At 45.3% G+C, this 26,093-nt stretch overlaps 1 protein-coding gene and 1 pseudogene across 1 annotated transcript in view; both read right to left on the minus strand.

The window, feature by feature from the left end:
• Positions 1 to 2,585, minus strand: part of RBPMS2 (RNA binding protein, mRNA processing factor 2) — a 29,822-nt gene extending 27,237 nt beyond the window's left edge. Inside the window, exon 1 of the mRNA XM_029237532.1 lies at positions 290 to 2,585. Within this exon, the coding sequence (XP_029093365.1) occupies positions 290 to 390 (101 nt within the window). The 5' untranslated portion in view covers positions 391 to 2,585. The remainder of the gene's footprint in view (positions 1 to 289) is intronic.
• Positions 2,586 to 23,173: 20,588 nt separating this feature from the next.
• On the minus strand, positions 23,174 to 24,944 carry LOC114904090 (annotated as a pseudogene).
• Positions 24,945 to 26,093: the final 1,149 nt, after the last annotated feature.

Raw genomic sequence — 26,093 nt, forward strand, 5'->3', positions numbered from 1 at the left:
CGGGGGGCGGCGGGGGGCGGGCGCCGGGGGAGGGGGCGGGCGCCGGGCGGCGGCGGGGGGCGGGGGCCGGAACCGGCCTCAGCTGGGGCCCGGCCAGCCCCTCCCCTCCCTCTCCGCGGTCTCCGGGGGAACGCGCAGCCAATCCTCGCCGCCCGCTGCGGGCTCGCCCCGGCCCGGGCCGCGGCGCGCCAGTCTCCGGCGGGGCTTTTCTCTTCTCTCCCTCGTCCTTTCCCTCTCTCTTTCCCCTTTCCCTTCTCCACTGAGAGTTTTTAAACTTTGATGAACTCACCCAGCGAACTTTCTTAAAGGGGCCGCGCACACCGCGCCGTCCCAGCCCGCCGGAGGTGGGACTGGGTGCTGATCACCCCGCGCTCCCTCGTCCCTCATCATCCCCACCCCGGCGGCCCCGCGCGAGGGGGCGCCCGAAGCGGGACTCCTGGATGGTCGGCTTCAGGAAGGAGTCTCCGCCTTGTACTTTGATCTGGGGTTATAGGGTGTCCGGCGCAATTTCACCCCCAAATCCAGCCATCCCAGCGTAGGGCTGTTGGAGGCTCGGTTCTGGGGTTGATGGCCGAGGCGAGCCGGACACCTGGGCTTCAGCCTCGGCTGGGCGCCGTTTGCTGCGTGACCTTGAGGAAATCACTTCCCCTCTCTGGCCTCAGGCTTTCAGCCCAGAGGGTGGGACTTAGGTCTCAAATTCCCCAGGGCGGGGAGACGAGTGTTGGGGATCCAAATGTTTATTAGCCCCTGGAGGCGTGGGGGGAGGGTGTGCACCTCGAATGACCGAGAAGGTTTCATTCGTGCCATCCACCCCCAGCTTCTAGGGTCCTCTCCTCCCTCAGCTTAAAAACACACACACACACACCACACACACACCCCTTTTCCCCTCCTCCTCTTCAGAGCCCGAGGTTTGGGCGGGGCTGTGGTGACTCCCCTCCGCGGGTCTCAAGGGCGTGGTCCCGTGTTGGGTTTTCCTCAGACTTTTGAAAACCCGCGCCGACTGGGACCGACCCCTGACGCCACCTTGTAAAAGCCCGCGCCCACGTCTGGTCGTGCTTAAAGCGCAGCAGCTCTGAGTCCCGCGGAGCTGCTCGAGGACTGGGCTCCTCCCCAGCGCCCCGGTCCGCGCCCTCGAGCTCTGGGGCATCCTGGCCAGAGGCTCTGTCGGGACTGGGAAAGACACTGCCGAGAGGTGAGGGGAGTCCTGCGGGACCCCGCCCAGAACCTGGCGTCTCTGGGTGTGATCTGTCACCTTGCGCCTGGTTCCTGTTCTGACTTTCCCTGCTAAACCTGGTAGTGGTACCTGGATTTTAAGGTTGGAAGCGACGCACAGCGTCGGTGGAGTGAGATAAGCGAGGTTTGCAGTCATGAACCAGTTAGGACCCCAGACCTTGGACAAGTGACTCAACCCTTCAGAGCCCCAGTGTGCCTACCTCTAAATGGAGCCGGCACTACCCTACAGGAGTATGGAGTATGGTAGTATAAACTGTTCCTGTGACTAAGTCTCCCCAATTATAATCTTTCCTAACCTGCCATTTCACAGATGAGTAAATTGAGGTCTATAGGTAAGCAGTATCTTTTCCAATGACATTCATCTAGTAAATAATTGTTGAGCAACCACTGTGTGCTGTGGCAAGGCCAGGAACACCCTGGCTTCCCACTACCTCCACTGCCAACACTCTGTTCAGGCCCTAATATGAGGGAAACTGCTTCCTATAGGAATCGGGCATTGCCATGAATGATGGTGCTTCACTTTACCCAGAGCTTTCTAGGTACTTCTCGCCTCTGGCACCTCCAGATAGAGCCAACCTGTGAACCCCCAGATATCCTGACCATCCTGCACAGGCCTCTGTCCAGTCTGGCTCTTTTCCCCACCCCTTCTCCCTGCCCCTAGTATAGATATTCCCATTAGGTGTGTCTCCAACTTTGGCGGAGCAATGTTCTTCCTCCTTTACCTCCTCCTGACCCTCCCCCCCATATCAATCCAAATACTCCCTTCCCTCAAGATTCATCCTACTCAGTCCTACTTGTTCCAGGAAGAGTAGCCTGGCCCATTTTCAAAACTCCGGTATCCTCTAGAAGTTAGTTTGAATTTTTCAAAGAGGAAGGATTTCTCATCTTGTCCTTCAGGTCTACATTTTATAGATGAGGAAGCTGAGGCCCAAAGAGGTGACAAATAGGGACTTCCCTGCTGGTCCAGCGGCTGAGACTCCACACTCCCAGTGCAGGTGGCCTGCGTTTGATCCCTGGTCAGGGAACTAGATCCCACATGCTGCAACTAAGAGTTCATATGCCGCAACTTAAAAAAAAAAAAAAAGATCCCGCATGTCGCAATAAGACCTCGTGCAGATAAATAAATAAATAAATAAAGTGCTTTAAAAAAAAAAGTGGTGACAAATAATGCAGGGTCCACAGTTGACTCCCATCACCGTATTTTTCTGTACATGAAGCTGATATTTATTGCTATTCTGACGATATAGCAATTCACGCTTATTGTTGAATATTTGGAAGATTATAAAATAGTTTAGAAAATAATCTACCATGTAGAGAGCAAGGTTATTAATATTTCCTCCTAGTCTTTTTGTCTGTGCATATTTTAAAAAACAAAACTGCCAAACAGTTTAAATCGGCCTTTTTTTTTCTTAAATCTATCATGAACACTTTAAGTTCTCGAGTCATAAATTTTAATGATTGCCTAACCCCCATTAGATGTGCCGTAATTCAACTTACCTCTTATTGTTAGGCATTTGCATTATTTTTTTCTTTTTTGCCTTCATAAGAAACACCTTATATAAGGATGCTTAATGCCTCGGACAGCTTCCTGTATGTGACCAGCCCTAAGCACTCTGAAGGCAGCAACTGTCTCATTCCTTCCTGTACTTTTTTTTTTCCTTTTCTTCTTCCTGGCTGCACCACGTGGCTTGTGGAATCTTAGTTCCCCAACCAGGGATTGAACCCGTGCCCTCAGCAGTGAAAGCGCAGAATCCTAACCACTGGACCGCCAGTGAAAGCGCAGAATCCTAACCACTGGACTGCCCGTCTGTGACCTAGTAACCTAGCCTCTAGCAGCCTCTTCAGTGTCACCCCCTACCCCCAGAGCCAGGCTCCATATCACCTCTGAGCTTCTGACATATCTGTTCCCTTTGCCGAGAACCGCCCCCTTCCCAGACACCCACTCCCTTTCCAGAATGCTCTCAGAGTGCCTTCTCTATGTTCTCTTGAGCCTGGAAATACCTTGTCTTGGAGTCTCAGCTACCAGATAGGAAAATCTCTGACTCTGTGACATGTCCACAAACCCTGTTAGTGAATACAGCCTCACCCCTCAATCTCTGTAGCCCCCTAGCCTCCAGCAAAGAGCTTGATGATTTGCAGGTGTTCAGTGAACCATTCCTGGGGCCTCTGGGTTATCTGGTGCCTGTGGCCCTTTCTCTTTGATTTCCTGTACATATTGATAAATTATCCTTTGGTGTTTCATTCTTGGGGTAAGGAAAAGAGTCAGATGGCTTCACTCCTAAGAAATGCTACCCTGGGACTCAGCATCCTGAGGGTGTGCCTGGCTACTTCAGGGCAGGCCCCCCATTCTAACCCGGGTCCCCCACCATCAGGAAAGTCCGGGCAACAAAAAGGCAGGTAGACAGGGTGACCTTGAGGCCCAAAGGCTGGTGTGTATCTGAGTTGTATTTTCTTGGCACATAAGGTTTAAGCTGCTCTTGAGTGCAAGAGGTTTCAGGAAGGGAAGGGGGCAGGATGCTGGCATTTATAAAGTACCTACTCCTTCCTGCCCCAGGCAGGTATTATGCCTTCTCCTGTAATCCATTGTTCTTGCTATCCCTAGTTATAGATTAGAAAACAGGCTCAGAAGAACTAGGGGAACTCGCCTAGCTACTGGTGGATGGCATGGATGGTGGGGAAAGCATGGAACAGCCCTGTTGTGAGATTATCAGTTCATCTCTAAAATGGGAATACTAGCACACAACTTCAGGGGTGTGTTATATAAGAGTTCATGGTAAGCTCTTGATGGTTGTGATTATTGCCTGTGGTCCTACTTCTAGTTTGAAGGTCAAGGTCAGAGTGGTTGCAGGTCAAGATCAGAGACTGGGTCATTTCAGTCCAGAGTTCCTGAGCTCTCTCCTCTCCTCTTGCCTTCCTTACTCTGGGCCACGTAGTTACCAAATTCACAGGTTCAAATCCAAGGCAAACAGTGTTTCTAAAATAGCTGCGCCAGAATATCTGGGTTTGAGTCCAGGTGACCCTGGCAACCTGTATGACGATGGGCAGGTAGTTTAATCTCTCTAAGGCTTTGTTTTCTCATAGTAAAACTAGAGATGCCTTTCAGGCTTTCACAAGTTACCTAGGTTTTTGCAAGTGTTGAGTGAGATCCTGGCACTCAGAGTTCTCGGCTGGCCTCGAAGCTCTAGGGCAACTGGAGGGGTGATTATAAAATCAGCAAAGGAATAGAACCAAGAACTTCACTTCAATTCCAGTCTTCCCAAGAGGCAGTGTCTCCCCCTCGATGCCCCCTCCCCAAAGATGTTATTTCTTCTGTCCCCACATGGCTGAAAACTAGGGGAGGACCCTCAGGTCAGGGATGGTGTCTTTTTTCATCTTTGAATCTTCTTGTGCCTGGCCCACGTCCTGGTAGAGGGGGTTCAGTAAATAATAGTGAATGAATGAAAGGCTTGGGTTTCCATGGAAAGAGCTCTGAGAGAAGTATTTTTATACTAACATGTCAATGACTGCATTTCCCCTCTCCCTACATGGGAGAGAGCATAGGATACCAGGAACCTGAAAGGGAAGCAGAAGATTGTTTCTGACAATGGTCAGAAACCCATGAGGGGTGTCTGGGCAGGCCAGAGGTTTCTGGTCTGGACTCTAGGCTCCCAACTTACACCTCCCTCTCAGCAGCCAAAGACCCTGCCCCACTGCCAGTTCCTACCCAACCACTGGGCCAGTGGCCTCTGCAGATGGGAAAACTGAAGTTCAGCAGCTGAAATCAACTCACCTGAGGTCACACACAAGGTACTGAGTTCATGTCATACTTTCTATGGAATTTTACAAGCAAGTGGCTTGGAAATTTTCTTTCTAATTAAAAACAAAACTAATCAAAGATCTTTTCATATGGAGTCCTCAAATGATCTTTTACTCCCCAGAAAGTCTATGTGTTTAGAAAAAGAAGAAAAAAAGAGTTTTAAGTTCTGGCAACGATTAAATGGCACTTGCTAAACTTTTACTGGTTTTGAGTCCTTCCTAGGGAGCCAAAGGTCATTGAGAATGGCTCTCTGGCCTGATTCCCTGCCTGAGTTGCTGGTCTCCCAGAGCCTGGGAGAGGGCTCTCCAGGCCAGACAAACTTCAGAATTGCCTGGCATGGCCGGGAAGTTGGTCCCACAGGGCAGAGTTTCCGAGAAAGACCAAGGGGCTGAAAGCAGGAATGGTTGCACTTGATCGGGGTCCAGTGCGGCAAGTGACAGTCTTTTGGGGATGGAGCAGGGTGAGGAGGGAAGATGGCTCTACCCTCACCACTGAAGGTGGCAGTGAGGCTCCTGTGGCCTCCATCTTAACAGTCTTCTTTGCCTTCCATACAGCTTATTGTTCAAAAGAGGAGGGGTGCAGGTGCAGTCACTCTAAGGCCTTAGGGATTTAAGGAGGCAGCTGGGGGGAAAGGGCGACGCCTAACCCGAAGGAGTGCTTCCCCCAAGGTGTGCTTCCCCCAAGGTGAGCGTTAGGGCACGCAGATCACAGAATCTGTGTTAGAAGGGGCCCTAGATCCAAGCCAGTGGACCTCACACTTGGCTACAGACCAGAATTATCTTTTGAAAAAGACAGATTCCTGGGGCCCATCTGAAAACAACTACATCCGTATCTCTGAAGGCAGACCTTGGGAATCTCCTTGTACCCCAGCAGCTAGAACCCCAGTACCAGAATCCAACCCCCTGCATCAAACACTTGAATCTCCACCAAAAGCTAATCCAGCCTCTCCCCGAATTTGGGGAGAGGCAACTCCACCCCACCCCCAAACTGCTCATTCTACTGCTACAGCTAGCTATAGCTCTACTTACAGCAGTATCATTATCAGATAATGGCTAGTGATAATTAACATTTGTCCAATACTTGGCCACTGACCTCTTAGCACAGAGACTAAGCTGCCATATTCTAGACTGAGACAGGCCTGGATTCAAACCTTGCTGCACTTTATTTTTGTGACTTTGGGTAAAGTGACTAAGGACTCTGAGCTTCAGTTTCCTCATCTGTGAAATGGGGATAGCTTGTGTGGAATCACACAACAGTGCTTAACACAGTGCTTGGCATTGTGTCCTGTCAGTTAAAAGTTTAAGTTGTTCTTCCGTTTAAACCCAAATCTGTCTCCCTGTGCCTCCACCCAACTCCTCCCTGCACTTGGCCCTGGGTTCCATAGCTCCATAGAGCAAGCAGTGCTTCCTGCCCTAGGGCAGTCCTTACAGACAGCAGGCCCCTTTCCCAGCATCTGATCCTGGTTCCTGTACCCCCACGCCCTGGCTGGCCCCTCTTCTGGACTGATTGGCATTAGGGGTGGTAAAATATTATAGGAGGGGTACTTTGCTCAGCAGGTCCAGACGTCCAGGCGTTCCTTGAGCATGTGGGGAACCAGAGCAGCTTATGTGAAAAGAGCTGCAGAGAGAAGTGATCCCAGCAGAGAAGAGGGTGGCTCCCCCAACCTGCTAGTGTAAAGCTGCTAACCTAGGCTGCCAACCATGTGCCAGTGTGCCAGGCGCGGGCTGAGCTCATTTACCTTTCATAGCTGGCTAAGGAGATGATTTTTCCTTATTTTACATTTGAGGTGCAAAGAGGTTAAGTAACCTGAGCAATAATGCACTGCTGTAACGGACAGGACTGGGATTTGAACCCAGCTCTCCCTATATTCAACTCCTAGAACTAGAATGAAACAAAGGAGTTGAATCTGAATTGAGGTCCAAGTCCAAAATACAGTTTTCTTCCAGGAATCATCTAGTGAGATATTTACTATTTTTTTTAATTAATTAATCATATTTATTTTATGGCTGCTTTGGGTCTTTGTTGCTGCCCAGGCTTTCTCTAGTTGCAGTGAGCAGGGGCTACTCTTTGTTGCGGTGCGCGGGCTTCTCATTGCGGTGGCTTCTCTTGTTGCAGAGCACAGGCTTTAGGCGCGCTGGCTTCAGTAGTTGTGGCACATGGGCTCAGTAGTTGTGGCTCACGGGCTCTAGAGCGCAGGCTCAGTAGTTGTGGCTCACGGGCTTAGTTCCTCCGCGGCATGTGGGATCTTCCCGGACCAGGGCTTGAACCTGTGTCCCCTATTGGCAGGTGGATTCTTAACCACTGCACCCCCAGGGAAGTCCCTATATTTGCTAATTTCTTATCTAACCGTAATCCCTTGCATTTACTGTATGCTTTATTTTTTTTCCATGAATGTCCACCTTCATTTTTTTCTTTTTCTTTTTCTTGGGAAGAGCTAATATTTGCACATGGTGTTCATAGTTTAAAATTCACAAGGTGCAAAGAACCTTGTTTTTGTTGTTGTTGTTGTGCCGGATCTTAGTTGCGGCATGTGGGCTCTTAGTTGGGGCATGTGAGATCTAGTTCCCTGACCAGGGATTGAACCCGGACCCACTGCATTGGGAGCACGGTCTTACCCACCGGACCACCCATGGAAGTCCCAAGTGCAAAAGAATGTTGGAAACAGTTTGCAATTCTTAAAAAAGTTAAGCGTGGAACTACCATATGACTCAGCAATTCCACTCCTGGATATGTACCCCAAAAGCCTGAAAACAAGTATTCAAACAAAAACCTGTACATGAGTGTTCATAGCAGCACTAGTCACAAGAGCCAAGAAGTGGAGACAACCCAAATGTCCATCAGCTGATGAATGGATAGACAAAATGTGCTACATCCATACAATGGAATATAAAAATCCATAGAGGGACTTCCCTGGTGGTCCAGTGGCTAAGACTCCGTGTTCCCAGTGCAGGGGGCCTGAGTTCAATCCCTGGTCAGGGAACTAGATCCCACATGCCACAACGAAGAGTCCGCATGCCTCAACTAAAGATCCTGCATGCCGCAACGAAGATCCCACGTGCCACGACTAAGACCCGGAGTGGCCAAATAAAGAAATATTTTTTTTTAATCCATAGAAAGTATGGACATGGATAAACCGCAAAAACATGCTAAGTGAAAAAAGCCAGACACAAAAGCTCATATTATTTGATTCCATCTTTATGAAATACCCAGAATCGGCAAATCCTTGGAGATAGAAAGCAGATTAGTGGTTGCCAGGGGCTAGGGGTGGGGAGATGGGAAGTGACTGCTAATGGGTACAGGGGTGTCTTTTTGGGGCAATGAAAATGTTGTGGAACTAGATCCAGGTGATGACTGAACAATACTGCTAACGTACTGAAGGGTATACTTTTTAAAAATTTATTTATTTACTTTTGGCTGCGTTGGGTCTTAGTTGCTGCACGCAGGCTTTCTCTAGTTGCGGCGAACGGGGGCTACTCGTCGTTGCGGTGTGCGGGCTGCTCATTGTGGTGGCTTCTCTTGTTGTAGAGCATGGGCTCTAGGCACGTGGGCTTCAGTAGTTGTGGCACGAGGGCTTCAGTAGTTGTGGCACGTGGGCTGTAGAGCGCAGGCTCAGTAGTTGTGGCACACGGGCTTAGTTGCTCCGTGGCATGTGGGATCTTCCCAGACCAGAGCTCGAACCTGTGTCCCCTATTGGCAGGTGGATTCTTAACCACTGCGCCACCAGGGAAGTCCTGAATGGTATACTTATAAATGGTTAAAATGATTCATGTTATGTGGATTTTACCTCAATTTGATAAAAAGAATATTGACTATTAACCCCAACCCCATCCCATAGCAATTGGTACTAGTTCCAGAAGATATTCTGAGCATTTATAAACATTTGTGTGTATAGTTTTTCATATAAATGGTAGCACCCTGTATATATTGTCGTGTACCTTGTTTCCTTCACTTGGCAGAGATCTTGGAGATTATCCAACATCTGCACTTAGCAGACTTGCTGTGTTCTTTTTTTTTTTTTCCTTGATTGAGTTTTTATTTATTTATTTATTTGGCTGCGTTGGATCTTAGCTGCAACATGCGTGATCTTCGTTGCAGCATGCAGGATCTTTTGTTTCAGCACAGGCTCTTTGTTGCAGTGCTCCGGCTTCTCTCTAGCTGTGGCGCTCGGGCTCCAGAGCGTGGGGGCTCAGTAGTTGAGGTGCGGGGGCTTAGTTGCCCCGTGGCACGTGGGATCTTATTTCCTTGACCAGGGATCAAACCCGAGTCCCCTGCATTGGAAGGTGGATTCTTAACCACTGGACCACCAGGGAAGTCCTGCTATGTTCTTTTTAATGTCTCTATACTCTTCCATGTCATGGATGTACCCTGATTTGTCAAGCCTGTCCCCTTCTGATGGACATTTAGATTGTTTCCAGTCTTTTGCTCTTTCAAACAAGGCTGCTCCCTGTGTGTGTCTCGTGAAAGCCTCATTGGAAGTCTGCTGTAGCCTTATCCCACTTAGAAACAGGCCTGAGGGGTCGGGTGTCCTGAAAAAGTGCACTGGAAGGAGGGCCAGGAGCGCTTTGGTCCGGCCTGTTTTAGATATGCATGCGAGAGCAATGACTGATGACTAGGATTCCTGCTGGATTAATGGGCCAAAATGGAGGCTTTGGGACTGTGAGGCTGGGGAGGAAACTACCAATCTGCCTGATGGACCTAATATGTTTTGTAAATCCCCCAGCAACCTCAGGTTAAACTGACAAGAAAGGCCTTTCGTTTTGCACCATGATGAGAACTCAGACATTCTGGTTTATTAAGCATTCCCTGCCCACCCCCCACTTCCAATAAAAGGTCACATGAGAGGCCTAGGTCAAGGGATTAACACAATATATTTAGTTGAAAAACGGTGCCCCAGATGGCACAGAGAATGAAAGTGCCAACTCAAAATACGATACTGGTGGACAAGAAGGCAAACTAAAGGGTGTAAATAGCTTAGTTTTGTCCTGGTTGTGAGTTGCTGGCATGATGAGGGAATCTAAACCTTGTGCATATCATGCACCACTTAAGTCTGTTGTAAGTACTAGAGGCACAGACCAGGACAAAGACCTGCTTCGAAGGGGTGGAAGATTGAAAGTTTGGTGCTGCTGGGAAGAAGAATCAAGCCAGCAGAGGGACATCCTCTGATCAGGCAAACCTAAAAACTAAAATGAACCATTGGAGAATATACTGTGTAGCTCAGGGGACTCTACTCAATGCTCTGTGGTGACCTAAACGGGAAGGAAATCCAAAAAAGAGGGGATGTATGTATACGTATAGCTGATTCACTTTGCTGTACGGTAGAAACTAACACAATATTGTAAAGCAACTATACTCTGATAAAAATTAAAAACAAAATAATAAAATGAAAAAAAAAACACAAGGCTGCTGTGAATCGCCTTGTACATGGGTCATTTCACACATGCCTCTATCTGTGGAGAAATTCCTACAAGTGGAATTGCTGGGTCAAAGGGCATGTACATTTTAATTTTTCCAGTTGCAAAAATAATGCCTACTTGTTGCACGAATTTCAAACAACTCTGAAGCTTATTGGTTAAAAAGTGAAAGAAGCCCTCCCCACAACCCTAATCCCACGCCTCTGGTGGAGTTGCTCCTTCTTTCTCTCCCTCCCTTTTGGGGGCACTTCCTCCCTGGCCCTGGCCTGCAGCTCTCAGAGCCATCCCTGCCTGCCTGATTCTGGGTCTCCCCTCCTCCTACTGCCCTGCCTCTTCCTTCTCTCATCCCTCAGTAGAGACTTCCCCATCAATCCCCAGAGCCTGGGCTGGGATTGAGGCTCACAGTCAAATATAACCTATTCCCCACCAAACCTACCAATGTCAGGCCTCTGGCAAGTGCTTTCAAATCACAGAATATTCAAACCAAAAGGTTAGGGGCTTATCCAACTCACATTCTGCCTTACATAGTTTTACACAGGAGGCAACTGAGGCCCAGAGAAAAGTATTTCACATGGTAGTAAGTGCCCTGTAAGGATAAACAGTGACTTGGGTCCAGGAGTCTTAACTGGGTGGTGATATCTGAGCTGGGACCTAAATGACAGGAAAGAGCCAGGTAAACCAGTATATGCAAAGGTCCTGAGGTAGGAAGAAAATTTGTGTATTTGACAGACAAGAAGAAGGCCAATGGACTGGAGCAAACGAGGTGGCAAAGGTACCCAGGGCTAATCACTTAGGTCCCTGAAGGCAGAGTGAGGTCATTCTGCAAGGCCATAAGGTCAGCTTCTCTCCCGCTCCTGTGCCCCCAGTAGCTCAGCCTGAAGAATACAGCAGGGGCTCCCTGAACCTTGCTGAATGAATGAATGAATGAGCACTGTGTGTTAAAGTGAGTGAAGAAGAGGGGCAGAAAGGTGTGTTACAGAACCCTTGAACAGAGACATAGATTCAGACCCCAGATCACTAATTGTATGGCTTGGGACCTGCTGTTTTTCATAAGTATAATCATCATCATAATGGTAGCCAAGCCTTAGAGAGCTTTGTAGGCCGTATAGTTAACATCTGTGTGGCAGCAACTCAATTCTGCCCTGGTAGCTGTAGTAGGGAAGCAACCGTAGACAATGCAAAAACATGGGTTGGCTGTGTTCCAATAAAGCTTTATTTACAAAAGCAGGCTTTGGGCCAACCCATGCCTTAGAGAGCACTTAAAAAGTGCCAGATACAGCTGTAAGAGCCTTAAGTGTATTAACACATTTATAATGAGAGGCTCAACAGCTCATTGTTCTGTATCTCATTTGGGTCTTGGACCCCCTTTAAGTCTCAGGTGGTGTCTCTGGATGTTTGCTCCAGAAATCTACACATACTCAGATACAGAGTTGTGCGCACAGTTGCGGGGCGGGGGGCGGGGGGAGGCGTTAAGGACCTTTTGAGGCCTTTGTGGGCCCCCTGAATGGATAATCCCTACGGCCTCTTTTGCCTCAGTGACCAGGTCGGGGAACGCCGGGGCGGCGGGTGGGTCTGAGAGGTAGAGTGGGAACCAGGGATTTCTGGGATGGATACTACAGTCTGGGACAGTAGTTGAGGGGTTGGCTGACAAGAGGCCACCCAACCTCTCTGCTAGAATCTGTAGTGTTAGCTCTAGATGGTTGTCTTCCACCCCAAAATGTGCCCACTTGGTGGCTGGAGGAGTTCCTTCCCAACTCAATGGCAGAAAAAGCCTAGCTTGGGGCGGAGCCCTGCAGGAGACCCCCTTAGTCCTGGCTCCTGGCGGCGATGGTGGGTCAAGCACAACTCTGTGCCTCTACTGTAAAATGAAGGAGTTGGATTAGACTCATTCTTTCCAACTACAGACATTTATGGGCACCTACTGCATACCAAAGACTACAATGGAAAATTGTGAGCCATTATGTTGTACACCTGAAACTTATATAATATTATACATCAACTAAACCTAAAAAAAAAAAACAAAAAGAGTACATTGGACCCTACCAGTGATGAAATAGCCTCAAGTACAAAGAACTACACCCAAGAGGAATGAGAGGCCACTTGCAGCCTTCAGCCAGGTCAGCTGGGAAGGTCCCTGGGAGGCCCTGCACTGGAGCCAGACCCTGAAGATGGGTAGTTAGGGGCATTCCCGGTAGAGGGAAGGGTGTGGGAAAACTCAGGGTGTGCAGGGCCTGCTTTGGCTGGAGTGTCAGGTGAATAGAGAGGAGCTCTCTCAGGAGCAAAGCAAGAAGGAGAATTGGGTCCACAGGTGGTTCGGGCCCTGCCTGGTGGGAGCTAGACCAAGGGTCATCAGGAGGTGACAACTGCAGAGCCTTAGGGGTGGAGAAAGGGGCAAGCACTGCGCCTCCCCAAGCTTTGTGGGAGGGGAATGGTGGGGGACAGAGACACTGGAAGGGGGACAAGTGGGCAGAGGGCACTGGCGGCAGGACACAGAAGAGAGTTGGTTATGGAGCTTCCCTGGTGGCGCAGTGGTTAAGAATCCACCTGCCAATGCAGGGGACACGGGTTCAAGCCCTGGGCTGGGAAGATCCCACATGCCGTGGAGCAACTAAGCCCGTGCACCACAACTACTGAGCCTGTGCTCTAGGGCCCGCAAGCCACAACTACTGAGCCCACGTGCCACAACTACTGAACCCCGTGTGCCTAGAGCCTGTGCTCCGCAACAAGAGAAGCCACCACAATGAAGCCTGTGCACCACAACGAAGAGTAGCCCTCGCTCGCCGCAACTAGAGAAAGCCCGCGCACAGCAACAAACACCCAATGCAGCCAAAAATAAATAAATATATTTTTAAAAAAAAAAGAAAGTTGGATTTGGTAGGATATTTTTCTCTCAGGCGATTGGAAATGGAAGGCTTGAGCTAGGGAGAGATTAGGGAAAAGACTGCCCAAGGTTAAAGGCAGGCAGTGGCCGCCTTCTCAGAGGAGAGATGTTGGCAAGTGCTTTCAGAAGTTAAGTCTGGGAGGCTCCGTTGCTCTCCTTCCACCACCAACAGTCTCTGGGAGGTTCACAAAGCGCATTAGCATGTGAAAGGCTCAGGAAGAAGTGGGGTTGGGGAGAAGAGAGTGGTTTAGCTCCATTCTACTCCCTGTGAGGTTGCTGTGGGTCTGGGGGCTCGTGCAGGATCACACATGGACTTCCTGGAAGAACATTTCAGACAAATAAATAAACTTAAACAGGGGGCAAAAAGATTTAATCATCTGTCAAAGTATTTATTAGTTTGCTTCTTTGTTTATTAACGTTTTGAAGTAAACTAGCTTCAGCTCGAGGTCTGGATGGAGTCAGTGTGGTTAGCAGGTGTGCCCTGAGCCCTGTCCATCTCTACCAGAACCAGCTCCCCTTACAACATTTTAACCCATGAAGGTGGAATGACTATGTCTTTTCCAGATAGGGAAGCTACGGTTCAGATAGGTTCAGCAGTTGTCCCAAGATCACAGAGCAAGAAAGTGGGGAAGCCAGGACTGGGCTGGAGCCAAGTGTCTCTCACCGCAGATTCCTTGCTCTTAACCTCCAGGGCTTACAACGTGGCAATTAAATTTAACTCTTAAAAAGATGAAATTTAAAAATTTGTAGCAACATTAAATCCGTGGTTAGAAGATGAAGCAGCCAAGCCCCCCTCTCCCTCCCACCGTGTCAGTGCGGACCGCCTGCCAGCTTGCTGCCTGAGCCTCCAGCTCTCTCAGGGTTACTGGTTGTCCTGAGTCACAGAAGGTGGAGGAAATGGCAGAGTCTCACCAGACCTGGGGGTTTGGTGGTACCGCTGGTAGAAAGGGGCAGGCTGAGAAGAGGAAACAGTTTTGCAGGATGATGATAGTTCATTTGTCACCAGATAGACTTGGATCACCACTTATCAGCTATGGGACCTGGGACAAGGAATAAACTGAACCTCACTTTCCCCAGGTTGTAAAATGAGGATGGTCATAGTATATGTGAAGATGAAACACACTACCATGTGTAACATACTCAGCTTAAGGCCCGTGTGTGTAGATAGCAGCCATATACGTGAATTTTATTATTGGTGCTTTCCTTGTCAGGTGGTTGAGATGGGTCCTGAGGTTTCTTTTAACATTCTGCAGGACTCTAATGAATTCCCATTTTGAGTCCTGTTAGAGCTGCAAGACTAGGAGTCAAGAGAGAGGTCTGGAGTGGAAACTCTGATCTGAGAGTCTGCAGCACAAACAAAGGTGGTCTCTGGGTATCCGGAGCCAGGGTGGGGGTGGGGCACCTTCTGGAGGACAGCAGGCACAGGAGCTTGAAGATTCTACCTGAGCTTCTCTCCTTCGGTCCCTGCTGAACACTCACAGACCGACTGCCCCTCCCCTGCCTCGTTGTCATCATCCTTGGATAGGGAACAAGTCAGGGCTCTGGGGTCAAAACCCTGGAGCTTGCCCTGCCAAGTTGTGTGAACTTGAGCAAGTCACTCAACGTCCCCAGTAGGCAGTTTCCCCAGGTGCAAAGGGGTGTATAATAATGTTAACCCTAGAGGAGAAGTTGAGAGGATGGGTCTAGACTCTAAAAAGAGGATATGAAAGCACTTAGTAAGCTTCAAAGGCCACACGAATGCAGGGCATAACTTTTCTCACAGGCCTGATACCAGTGGCACCTCTTCTACAAGGCCTTCCCATATTGCCCAATTGGAAGTGCTGCCCCCATCTAGAGGCACAATTATGAGCACAGGAGAGGGCAGATCTCCTGAATTCTGGCTAGTATCTTGGTAGTATCTCCTGACAGCCCTCTTGTCTGTCCACCAAGCACTTTCCTAGCACTTGTCCTGTCCTCCATCTGTAGGATGCAAGACCAGCCAGGCTCATACTATGTGGCCCTGCCCTCCGACCACACACCTTGGTGCATGGGGGAGTCCTTAACCCAAGTGCACCAGTAAGGTCTTTCCCTAAGGATTTACACATGGGCTTAGGATTGACAGGGAGACAATTCAGCATCTCTCTGAGTAATTAAACCTGTACCATGCAAAACTCAGAAGCTGGTAGCTTTCCTATCCGACCACGTAGATGGGGAAACAGGGAAAGCTGTGATCAGGGAAGCAAAGACGAGGGATGAACAGAGAAGACTTCCTGGGACCCTGCAGGGCTCCATCACTTTCTGAAACTTCCTTCCAATGAAGTCTCTTTTTGGCTTAAACTAGCACTTACAGGTTCTGGTACTTTCTTTTTTTTTTAATTTATTTATTTAATTAATTAATTTTTTGGCTGGGTTGGGTCTTCATTGCTTCACGAAAGCTTTCTCTTGCAGCGAGTGGGGGCTACTCTTCATTGCGGTGCACAGACTTCTCATTGCGATGGTTCCTCTTGTTGTGGAGCATGGGCTCTAGGCAAGTGGGCTTCAGTAGTTGTGGCACACGGGCTCAGTAGATGTGGCTCACAGGCTCAGTAGTTGTGGTACACAGACTTAGTTGCTCCATGGCACGTGGGATCTTCCTGGACCAGGGATCGAACCTGTGTCCCCTGAATTAGCAGGTGGATTCTTAACCACTGCGCCACCAGGGGAGGCTTCTGGTGGTTTCTAACCTTTTACAGAAAAAGAAACTTAAGTCTCAGAAAAGCTTACCAGTGTGTCTGGGGTCCCATAGCAAATTAGCAGAGATACCATATCACATATACATCCTTTTAATCAGGTTTTGAACAGATTGAGGTGTAATTGACGTATAATAAACTGCAGCTATGTAAAGTGTGCAATTTGATGAGCTTTGACATAGGTATATATTTCTGAAACCATCATCACATTCAAGATAATGAACATATCATCGCCCACAGAGGTTTCCTCCAGCCCCTTCTTTTTTTTTTTTTTTGCGGTACGCGGGCCTCTCACTGTTGTGGCCTCTCCCGTTGCGGAGCACAGGCTCTGGATGCACAAGTCTTTATAAGGCTCTGTACTTTTTTTTTTTTCGGCCACTTGGCATGCGGGGGTGGGTGTGGGGTGGGAGTTGTTCCCCCTGCAGTGGAAGCTCGGAGTCTTAACCACTAGACCGCCAGGGAAGTCCCTATGGCTATGTGCTTTTATTTCTTATACAGAAATACTTAGGAGTAGAATGGCTCGGTCGTATGAAGGGTGGTCATATGGAAGTTATGTTATGTTTAACTTCTTAAAAAACTGCCAAGCTGTTTTCCAAAGTGGTTACACTGTTTTACATTCCCACCAGTAGGGTAGGAAAAATCTAGTTACTTCACATCCTCACCAAACACTTGACTTCAGTCTTTATAATTTTAGAAATTCTAATAAGTGTCCATAGTTTTAAGTTTTACCTTTAGGTCTGTCATCTATTTTGAGTTAATTTTGGCGTATATATATGAGGTATCGATCAAATTTAATTTTTGTGTGTGTGTATGAGTATCTAATTGTTCAAGCATCATTTGTTGAAAAGATTTTCCTGTTTACAATGAATTCACTTTCTTTAATAGATACAGGGCTATTTAAATTATTTCTTACTTTCTGAGTTAGCTTTCACACTTTGTATCTTTTGTTATGGAATTTGTCTATTTCATCTAAGTTGTCAAATTTATTGGCAAAACGTTTTTATGAATGTTATCAAGCATCTTTTCATGTGCTTATTGGCCATTTATATACATTATTTGGAGTAATGTCTATTCAGATCTTTGGCCCAAGTTTTTAGTTATTTATTTGTCTTTTTATTGTCTATTTATTTGAATACTTGCGTCATAAGAATTCTTTATGTATTCTATATACAAGTCCCTTAACAGATTTATAATTTGCAAACATTTTCTCCCATTCTGTGAGTTATCTTTTCCCTTTCTTGAGAGTGTTCTTTGAAGTGCAAAAATTTTTAATAAAGTCTATTTTATCTAATTGTTCTTTTGCTGCTTATGCATTTGGTGCCATATCTAAGCATCCATTGTCTAATTCAAGGTTTACTACTGTGTTTTCTTCTAAGAGTTTTATAATTTTAGCTCTTACATGAAGGCATTTGATCTATTTTGAGTTACTTTCTGTATAAGATATGAGCTAAGAGTTTCAACTTTGTTTTTTTGCATGTGAATATCCAACTGTCTCAGCACAATTTGTTGAAAAGACTATTCTCTAACAATAGAGTGGTCTTTGCACCCTTGCTGAAAGTCAATTGACCATAGACACACAGGGTTTATTTATGGACTCTCAATTCTATTCCATTGATCTATTTGTCTGTCCTTATGCTGCCACCACACTGTCTTCATTACTGTTGGCTGCTTTGTAGTAAGTTTTGAAGTGAGGAAGTATGGATCCCCCAACTTTGTTCTTCTTTTTCAAGATTGTTTTGGCTATTCTGGGTCCCTTGCAATTCCATATGAATTATAGGATCAGCTTGTCAATTTCTGCAAAGGTGTTAGCTGGGATTCTGATACGGGTTGTGTTGAATATGTAGATCAAATGGCGAGTATCGCTATCCTAACAATATTAAGTCTCCTGGAACTTCCTTGGTGGTCCAGTGGTTAAGACTCCATACTCTCAATGCAGGGGGCCTGGGTTCGTTCCCTGGTCAGGGAACTAGATCCCACATGCCGCAACAGAGATCCCGCACTTGGCAATGAAGATCTCATGTGCCACAACTAAAACCCGGCCCAGCCAAATAGATCAATAAATATTTTAAAAATATATATATTAAGTCTCCTGATCCATGAACATGGGGCTGTTTTTCCATTTATTTAGACCTTCTTTAATTTCTTTCAACACTGTTTTCTAATGTTTCTCATTTCTTCTGTTAAATTTATTCTTAAGTATTTTATTCTTTTTGATACTATTGTAAATGGAATTGTTTTCTTAATTTTATTTTCAGATTGTTGATTAGTATATAGAAATACAATTGATTTTTGCATATTGGTCTTTTACCCTGAAACCTTCCTGAACTTGCTTATTAGTTGTAATAGTATTTTTGTGTATGTGTGTGTGGATATCTTAGGACTTTCTATATACAGAATGATGTCATCTGCAAATACAGGTACTTTTACTTCTTCCTTTCTAATCTTGATGCCTTTTATTTCTGTTTCTAATTGCCCTGACTAGAACTTCTAGTACAATTCTGAGTAGAAATAGTGAGAGCAGACATCCTGATCTTAGGAAAAAAGCACCAACTATGAAAGTATTAACATCATATTAAGGATGTGAGCTGTGGGTTTTTTGTAGATGTCCTTGATTGGGTTGAGGAAATTCCCTTCTATTCCTAATTTGTTTGTTTGTTTTTAAATTATAAATGGGTTTTAGATTGTGTCAAATGCTGTTTTTGTTTTGTTTTGTTCTGCATCTTTTGAGATAATCATGTGCTTCTTAAAAATTCTATTGATAAAGTATATTACATTAATTGATATTTGGATATTTAACCAACGTTGCAACGTTCCTGGGATAAATCCCACTTGGTCTTGGTCATGGTCATGGTGTAATTCTTTTTATATGTTGCTGGATTCAGTTTGCTAATATTTTGTTAAGGATTTTTGCATCCATATTCCTAAGAGATATGGGTCTGTAGTTTTCTTGTGATTTCTTTGGTTTTGGTATCAGGGTAATTCTGCCTGATAGAATGAATTGAGAAGTGTTCCCTCCTTTTCTACTTTCTGGAAGAGTTTATGAAAACATTGATATTAGTTCTTTTTTAAATATTTGGTAGAATTCATCAGTGAAGACATCTGAGCCTGTAGGTAATTTTTTAAGTTAATATTTCGATGTCTTTACTTGTTATAGGTCTTTACAGATTGTTTCTTCTTAAGTCAGTTTCAATGGTTTGTTTCTTTCTAGGAATTTGTCCATTTATTGGTATCTAATTTATTGGTATATGATGTTCATAGTATTTCTTTTTAATCTTTTTTATTTCTGTAATGTCAGTAAGAATGTTACCTCTTTCATTTCTGATTCTAGTAATTGAGTCTTTTTTTTTGTCTTTTTAAATTTATTTATTTATGGCTGCATTGGGTCATTGGGTGTTCGTCGCTGCGCACAGGGCTTTCTCCAGCTGTGGCGAGTGGGAGCTACTCTTCGTTGCGGTGTGCAGGCTTCTCATTGTGGTGGCTTCCCTTGCTGCTGAACATGGGCTCCAGACACGTGGGCTTCAGTAGTTGTGGCACGCAGGCTCAGTTGCTCCGCAGCATGTAGGATTTTCCCAGACCAGGGCTCGAACCCATGTCCCCCGCACTGGTGGGTGGATTCTTAACCACTGTGCCACCCAGGAAGTCCCCTTTTTTTTTTCTTGATAGTTCTAACTAAAGGTTTGTCAATTTTGTTGATCTTTAAAAAAAAACAAAACAGCTTTTGGTTTATTGATTTTCTCTGTTTTTCTATCCTCTATTTCACTAATTTACACTCTAATTTTTATTATTTCCTTACCACTGCTTGTTTTAGACTGAGTTTGCTCTTCCTCTTCCAGTGTCTTAAGGTGGAAGGTTAGGTTATTGATTTCAGATCTTTCTTGTTTTATAATATAGGTATTTACAGCTACAAATGTCCCTCTAAGCACTGGCATAGCTACATCCCATAAGTTTTAGTATGTTGTGTATTCATTTTCATTTATTTCAAGGTATTTTCTAACTTCCCTTATGATTTCTTCTTTATTTTCTTGTTTTGTATTGTTTTGTTTTCTTTTTTTGTGTGTGTGATTTCTGCTGTGATTTCAGAGTTGTTGCTTAATTTCTACGTATCTGTGAATTTTCTAAATTTCTTTTTGTCATTGATCTCTAATTTTATCCCATGTGGGTTAGTTTTCATTTCTGAAAGTTATTTTTCCTGGGTAAAACATTTTAGGTTGATATTTATTTTTCCTTTCTGTATTTTAAAGACTTGGCTCCACTGTCTTCTTGCTTGCATTGTTTCTTTTTTCTTTCCTTCTCATTTTATAAATCAATACTCCTAAGAGGTTAGTAAATGTTTCACATGAGAGATACTTAAGTTTTATGTAGGAGTATAATTTGCCTTTAGTCACAGTTAATAAGTCATAAATCATGGATATTACTTGCCTTGTGATGAGCCTAGTTTCACTTGAAAAACTTGGAGAGAAGAGGTTAGTTATATATATTCTCAAATTCAAATTTTGTGGTCACCAATTCTCTTGATTTCCTTTTTGACTCAGTGGTTAAGATTGTGTTACTTAGTTTCCACATATTTGTGGATTCTCCTATTTTTGTGATTCAGTTGATTTCTAGTTTCATTTCATTTTGTTCAGAAAATCTTGGTGTGATTTCCATATTCTTCAATTCATTAAGACTCTACTGTGACATACATGTCATCTATCCTGGAGAAAGTTCTGTGATTGCTTGAGAAAAATGTAAATTATTCTGCTATTGGGCAAAAAGTTTTGTATATATCTTTTAGATCCATTTTTTATAATGTTGTCCAGATCCACAGATGTTTTAAATTGATTTCTGTCTCAATGTTTTTTGTTTTTTGTTTTTGTTTTTGTTTTTTTAAAACATAGATTTTATTTATTTATTAATTTTTGGCTGCATTGGGTCTTTGTTGCTGCGCGCGGGCTTTCTCTAGTTGCGGCAAGCGGGGGCTACTCTTCATTGTGGTGCGCCGGCTTCTCATTGCGGTGGCTTCTCTTGTTGCAGAGCATGGGCTTAATTGTGGCACACGGACTTAGTTGCTCCGTGGCATGTGGGATCTTCCTAGACCAGGGCTCGAACCCGCATCCCTTGCATTGGCAGGTGAATTCTTAACCACTGTGCCACCAGGGAAGTCCTCAATGTTTTATCCATTATTGCAAGTCCTGTATTAAAGTCTCCTACTATTATTGTGTTTCTCTCAATTTCTCCTTTCAGATCTGCCAATATTTGATTTACATACTTTGGTGATTTGATGCTGGGTGCATATATGTTTACAATTGCCATATCTTCCTATTGAATGACCCTTTTATCATTATGTAATGATCTTCTTTGTCTCTAGTGACAGTTTCTGGCTAAAAGTCAGCTTTGTGTGGTTTAAATATAGCCACTTCTGCTTTGTTTTGGTTAACATTTGCATGAAATATCTTTTTTCATCACTTCACTTTCAGCCTATGTGTGTCCTTGAATCTAAAGTGAGTTTCTGGTAGACAACAGATCTTGGCTTTTTATCCATTTAGCCACTATGTATCTTTTTGAAGGTCTAATTGTCTTTATTAGGTGATTTCTGAGTCAGGTAGCATTCTATCTAGGAACTAGAAGGAGGCCCAGAGGGGAAGGCTTTTAGAGGCAAAAGGATGGTGGGGCAAGGAGGTTACTAGCAAAATGAAAAAAAGAATTGTTTCAGGCCAGGTCATCTTCTTTGGCCGGGAAAGGAAGGGTGGGGTGGGGTGGGGGGTCTCATTATGCAGATTGTCTCACTGATTAGTGCTAATTAGGAAATTTAAGGTATTTATTTAAAAACCACATTCCTGGGAGAGGTTGAAAGTACAATTAAGTCTTGGTTTGCTGTCCTGGGGGCAAATAACTCCATTTTGGGCTTGTTACTTCTTTTTAACAATTCCCCCCTTTTGATCAAACTCTCACCGTGAGAGATGTGATCAAAATTTAAGGTATTAGTGCCACTCTGAGCTATGTATCTATGGATGCTTGGTGTGGTATCCACAGATCATAATGTTTTGTTTAATCCCTGTGACATTCACAGGTCATGGTTCCAGTTTCCTAATCCTTAAAGTGGTCATTCTCCTTGTTCCTTTTCTGACATCCCAGTCTTAGGGAGATCATTTGCTTGACATTTAACAGCTGTGAACACGCATTTCAAAGCTTTTGAGAGAATATAATGCACCAGGGGGATTTTTATGATGACTATAAGCAGGAGAATTCCCAGTGTTTGGAGTGTACTTTGGAGCCATGGTCCCCAAGACCCAAACCAATCAGAATCAAATAAGTCAAAGAAAGACCCTATTGAAAGAGTCATCTTCTTAAGTCAAGTTTGCTCAATAATGTTACGTAACCAACTTTCCCAGAAGTATTAACCCAGGTATAACAGGTACACTTGCATTGTTTCTGACAAAAAAAAATCTGCTATCCTTATTTTTGTCTGTTTATATGTAGTGTGTCTTTTTTTCTTAGGCTGCTTTTAAGTCTTTCTCTTTATCACTTTTTTTTTTTTTTTTGGAAACTAGTATTTTATTAAGGAATCCACTTCTATGACTTATGAAGTCCAGGCTGAGTTAATAGTGATGAGTTCTGGAGGTAATGACACCCAACTCTGACTTTCTGGTTATAACCACTGTCTTCTCTCTCTATCCCAACTGAAATCCCAGACTCATGAGGCCTCAATCCCTGCCCTCCTATTCCTGGAAGATGCCAAAGCCAACTATGTAAGAGCCTTTTTCAGAGGAAAAGACGACTTTTGTCTTCCCAGAAGACAAACCCTCTACTTTGCTTTATGAGGCAGACAGCAACCCCAAACCACAGAAAGGTTGAGAATTCTCTTTATCACTTTTTAAAAACAATTTTGATATACTTTGGTATAGGTTTTTTTTTCCTTTTTCTTTTTTTTCTTGGCTGAGTAGAGAGTACTTTATTGATGGTACATGACAAAGTAGGAGTCCTCCAAAGTAGGGCTTGGGAGAGCCCCAACTGTGATGGGGTCACAGTTTCTTGTTCTTGGAAACTGTCAAGAACGAGAGATTCTCAAAGTCTTGGGAGACTGAGTTGAGGCAAGGACTCCCCAGCAGCTGAGGACCTCTCTCTTCCTCTTGCGTTCTTAGTAGGGCTGATGGTCCAGGGACTTTTACTCCTTGGAGGCCATGTGGACCATAAGGTTCATCACCCTGTTGCTATAGTCAGATTCATTGTCATACCAGAAAATGAGCTTGATAAAGTGGTCATTGAGAGAAGTGCCAGCCCTAGCATCAAAGGTGGAAGAGTGGGTGTCACTGTTAAAGACTCAGGTGACAATCTGGTCCTTAATGTAGCCCAGGATGCCCTTAACCGACACTTTGATACCTGCTTTACCACCTTCTTGATGTCATCATATTTGGCAACTTTCTCCAAATGGAGGTCAGATCCAGAACCAACACACTGTGGGTGGGGACATGAGAGGCCACGCCAGTGAGCTTCCCATTCAGCTCAGGGATGACCTTGCCTACAGCCTTGGCAGCACCAGTAGAAGCTGGGATAATGTGCTGGGCAGCCCCATGACCATCACACCACAGCTTCCCAGAGGAGCTATCCACTGTCTTCTGGGGGGCAGTGATGGCATAGACTGTGGGTGTGAGTCCCTCCATGATGCCAAAGTTGTCATGAATGATGTTGGCTGAGGGGAGCGGGGGCAAGCAATTGGTGATGCAGTAGGCATTTCTGACAATCTTGAGTGAGTTGTCATATTTCTCATGGTTCATGCCCATGACATACATGGGGGCATCAGCAGAAGGAGCAGAAATGATGACCCTTCTGGCTCCACCCTTAAAATGAGCCCCAGCCTTCTCCATGATAATGAAGACACCAGTGGACTCCACAACATATTTGGCACCAGTATCATCCTATTTGATGTTGGTGGGATCTTACTCCTGAAAGATGGAGATGAGCCTTCCATTGATGACAAGCTTCCCATTCTCATCTTTCTGCCATTGAATTTGCCATGGGTGGAATCATACTGGAGCATGTTGACCATGTAGTTGAGCTCAATGAAGGGGTCATTGATGGAGACATTATCTACTTTGCCAGAGTTAAAAGTAGTCCTGGTGGGACTTCCCTGGTGGCTCAGTGGTTGGGAATCCGCCTGCTAATGCAGGGGACACAGGTTCAAGCCCTGGTCCGGGAAGATCCCACATGCCAGGGAGCAGCTAAGCCCGTGAGCCACAACTACTGAAGCCCGAGCGCTTGGAGCCCATGCTCTGCAACAAGAGAAGGCCCCGCTCGCCACAACTAGAGAAAGCCCACGCACAGGAACAAAGACCCAAAGCAGCCAAAAATAAATAAATAAATTTATTTATTTAAAAAAAAAGTAGTCCTGGTGACCAGGCACCCAATACAGCTGTATTCGTTTACTCCAGCCTTCACCATCATGTCTCAGTGACACGGCTGGCACTACACAAGAAGATGCAGCTGTCTTGGGAATTCCCTGGTGGTCCAGTGGTTAGGACTCTGTGCTTTTACTGCTGAGGGCCCAGGTTCAATCTTGGTCTCTCTTGTGCTTTCTGTTGGATGGGGAAGACCAGAGAGCTTGGTATAGTTTCTTTATGTTTATAGTGCTTGGGGTTAATTATCTTAGATCTATGGATTTATCGTTTTTATCAAATTTAGAAATGTTTCAGTTAATTTTTTCCTTCAAATATTTTTTCCTGTCTTCTTCCCTCAGGTTACATATATAGAAATATTAGGTCGCTTGAAGTCATCTCACAGCTCACTGATGCCATGTTATTATTATTAGCCTTTTTTCTCTAGGTGTTTTATTTTGGATAGTTTCTATTACTATGTATTAAAATTCACTAATCTTCTGCCATGTCTAGTGCTCTATTCATCCATCTAGTGTATTTTTATCTCAGACATTATAGTTTTCATAATTTCAACTTGGGTCTTTTAAAAAATACCTTCTATATCTCTATTTAACATGGTCAGTCTTTTCTTTATCTTCTTGAACATATGGAATATAGTTAGAATAACTGTTTTAATGTCTGTGATAGGGACTTCCCTGGCGATCCAGTGGTTAAGACTCTGTGCTTCCACTGTAGGGAGAATGGGTTTGATCCCTGGTTGGGGAACTAAGATCCTGCATGCTGTGCAGCCAAAAAAAAAAAAAAAAGTCTGTAATAACTCTATCATCTGGGTAATTTCTAGGTAGGTTTCAATTGATTGGTTTTGCTTTTCATTATGAGTCATATTTTCCTGTTTCTTTTTTACCTGCTAATTTTTATTGGTTGCCAGGCATTAAGAATTTTATTTTATCAATTGCTGGATTTGTGTGTGTGTGTATTCTTTTTTTTTTTTTTTTTCGGTTCGCGGGCCCCCCCCCGCTGCCCCCCCCCCCCCCCCCCCCCCCCCCCCACGCGGAGCACAGGCGCCAGACGCGCAGGCTTAGCGGCCATGGCCCACGGGCCCAGCCGCTCCGCGGCATGCAGGATCCTCCCAGACCGGGGCACGAACCCGCACCCCCTGCACTGGCAGGCGGACCCCTAACCACTGCGCCACCAGGGAAGCCCTGTGTGTGTGTGTATTCTTATAAATGTCCTTGAGCTTTGTCCTGGGGTGCAAAAGTTACTTGAAAACAGTTTGGTCCTTTCAGATCTTACTTTTGTTAGAGGGGGCCATAGCAGTGTCTACTTTTTTCCCACTTCCGAGCCAAAAATTCTTCTGACGCTGGCTCTACTCAGTGTCCCATTAATTGTGTGGTTTCTACTCTGGTTTGTGGGAACCAGCACTATTTGCAGCTCTCTGTGAGCTCCAAGGATTATCCTCTCTCATCCTTTTGGGTGGTGCGCACTGTGCTTTCTGGTGGTTTCCTCACGTGCATGCACTGAGCAGAATGACTGCAGAGGTACCCTGTGTAGAGCTCTAGAGTTCTCTGTGTGCAGCTCTTGCCCTTTTGGTTCTCTGCCTTGTGTTCCGTACTCCCAGCTTTTCAGTGTCTTCTCAGTGTGGGGAGGCTGCTAGACTTCACCCGCCTTCCTCTCGCTGCGCTCTGGTCTGGAAACTTTCTTCAGGCAGTGAGG

The sequence above is a fragment of the Monodon monoceros genome, unplaced genomic scaffold (assembly GCF_005190385.1).
Source record: "Monodon monoceros isolate NGI ecotype Baffin Bay Population unplaced genomic scaffold, NGI_Narwhal_1 Super_Scaffold_21, whole genome shotgun sequence".
Classification (NCBI taxonomy): domain Eukaryota; kingdom Metazoa; phylum Chordata; class Mammalia; order Artiodactyla; family Monodontidae; genus Monodon; species Monodon monoceros.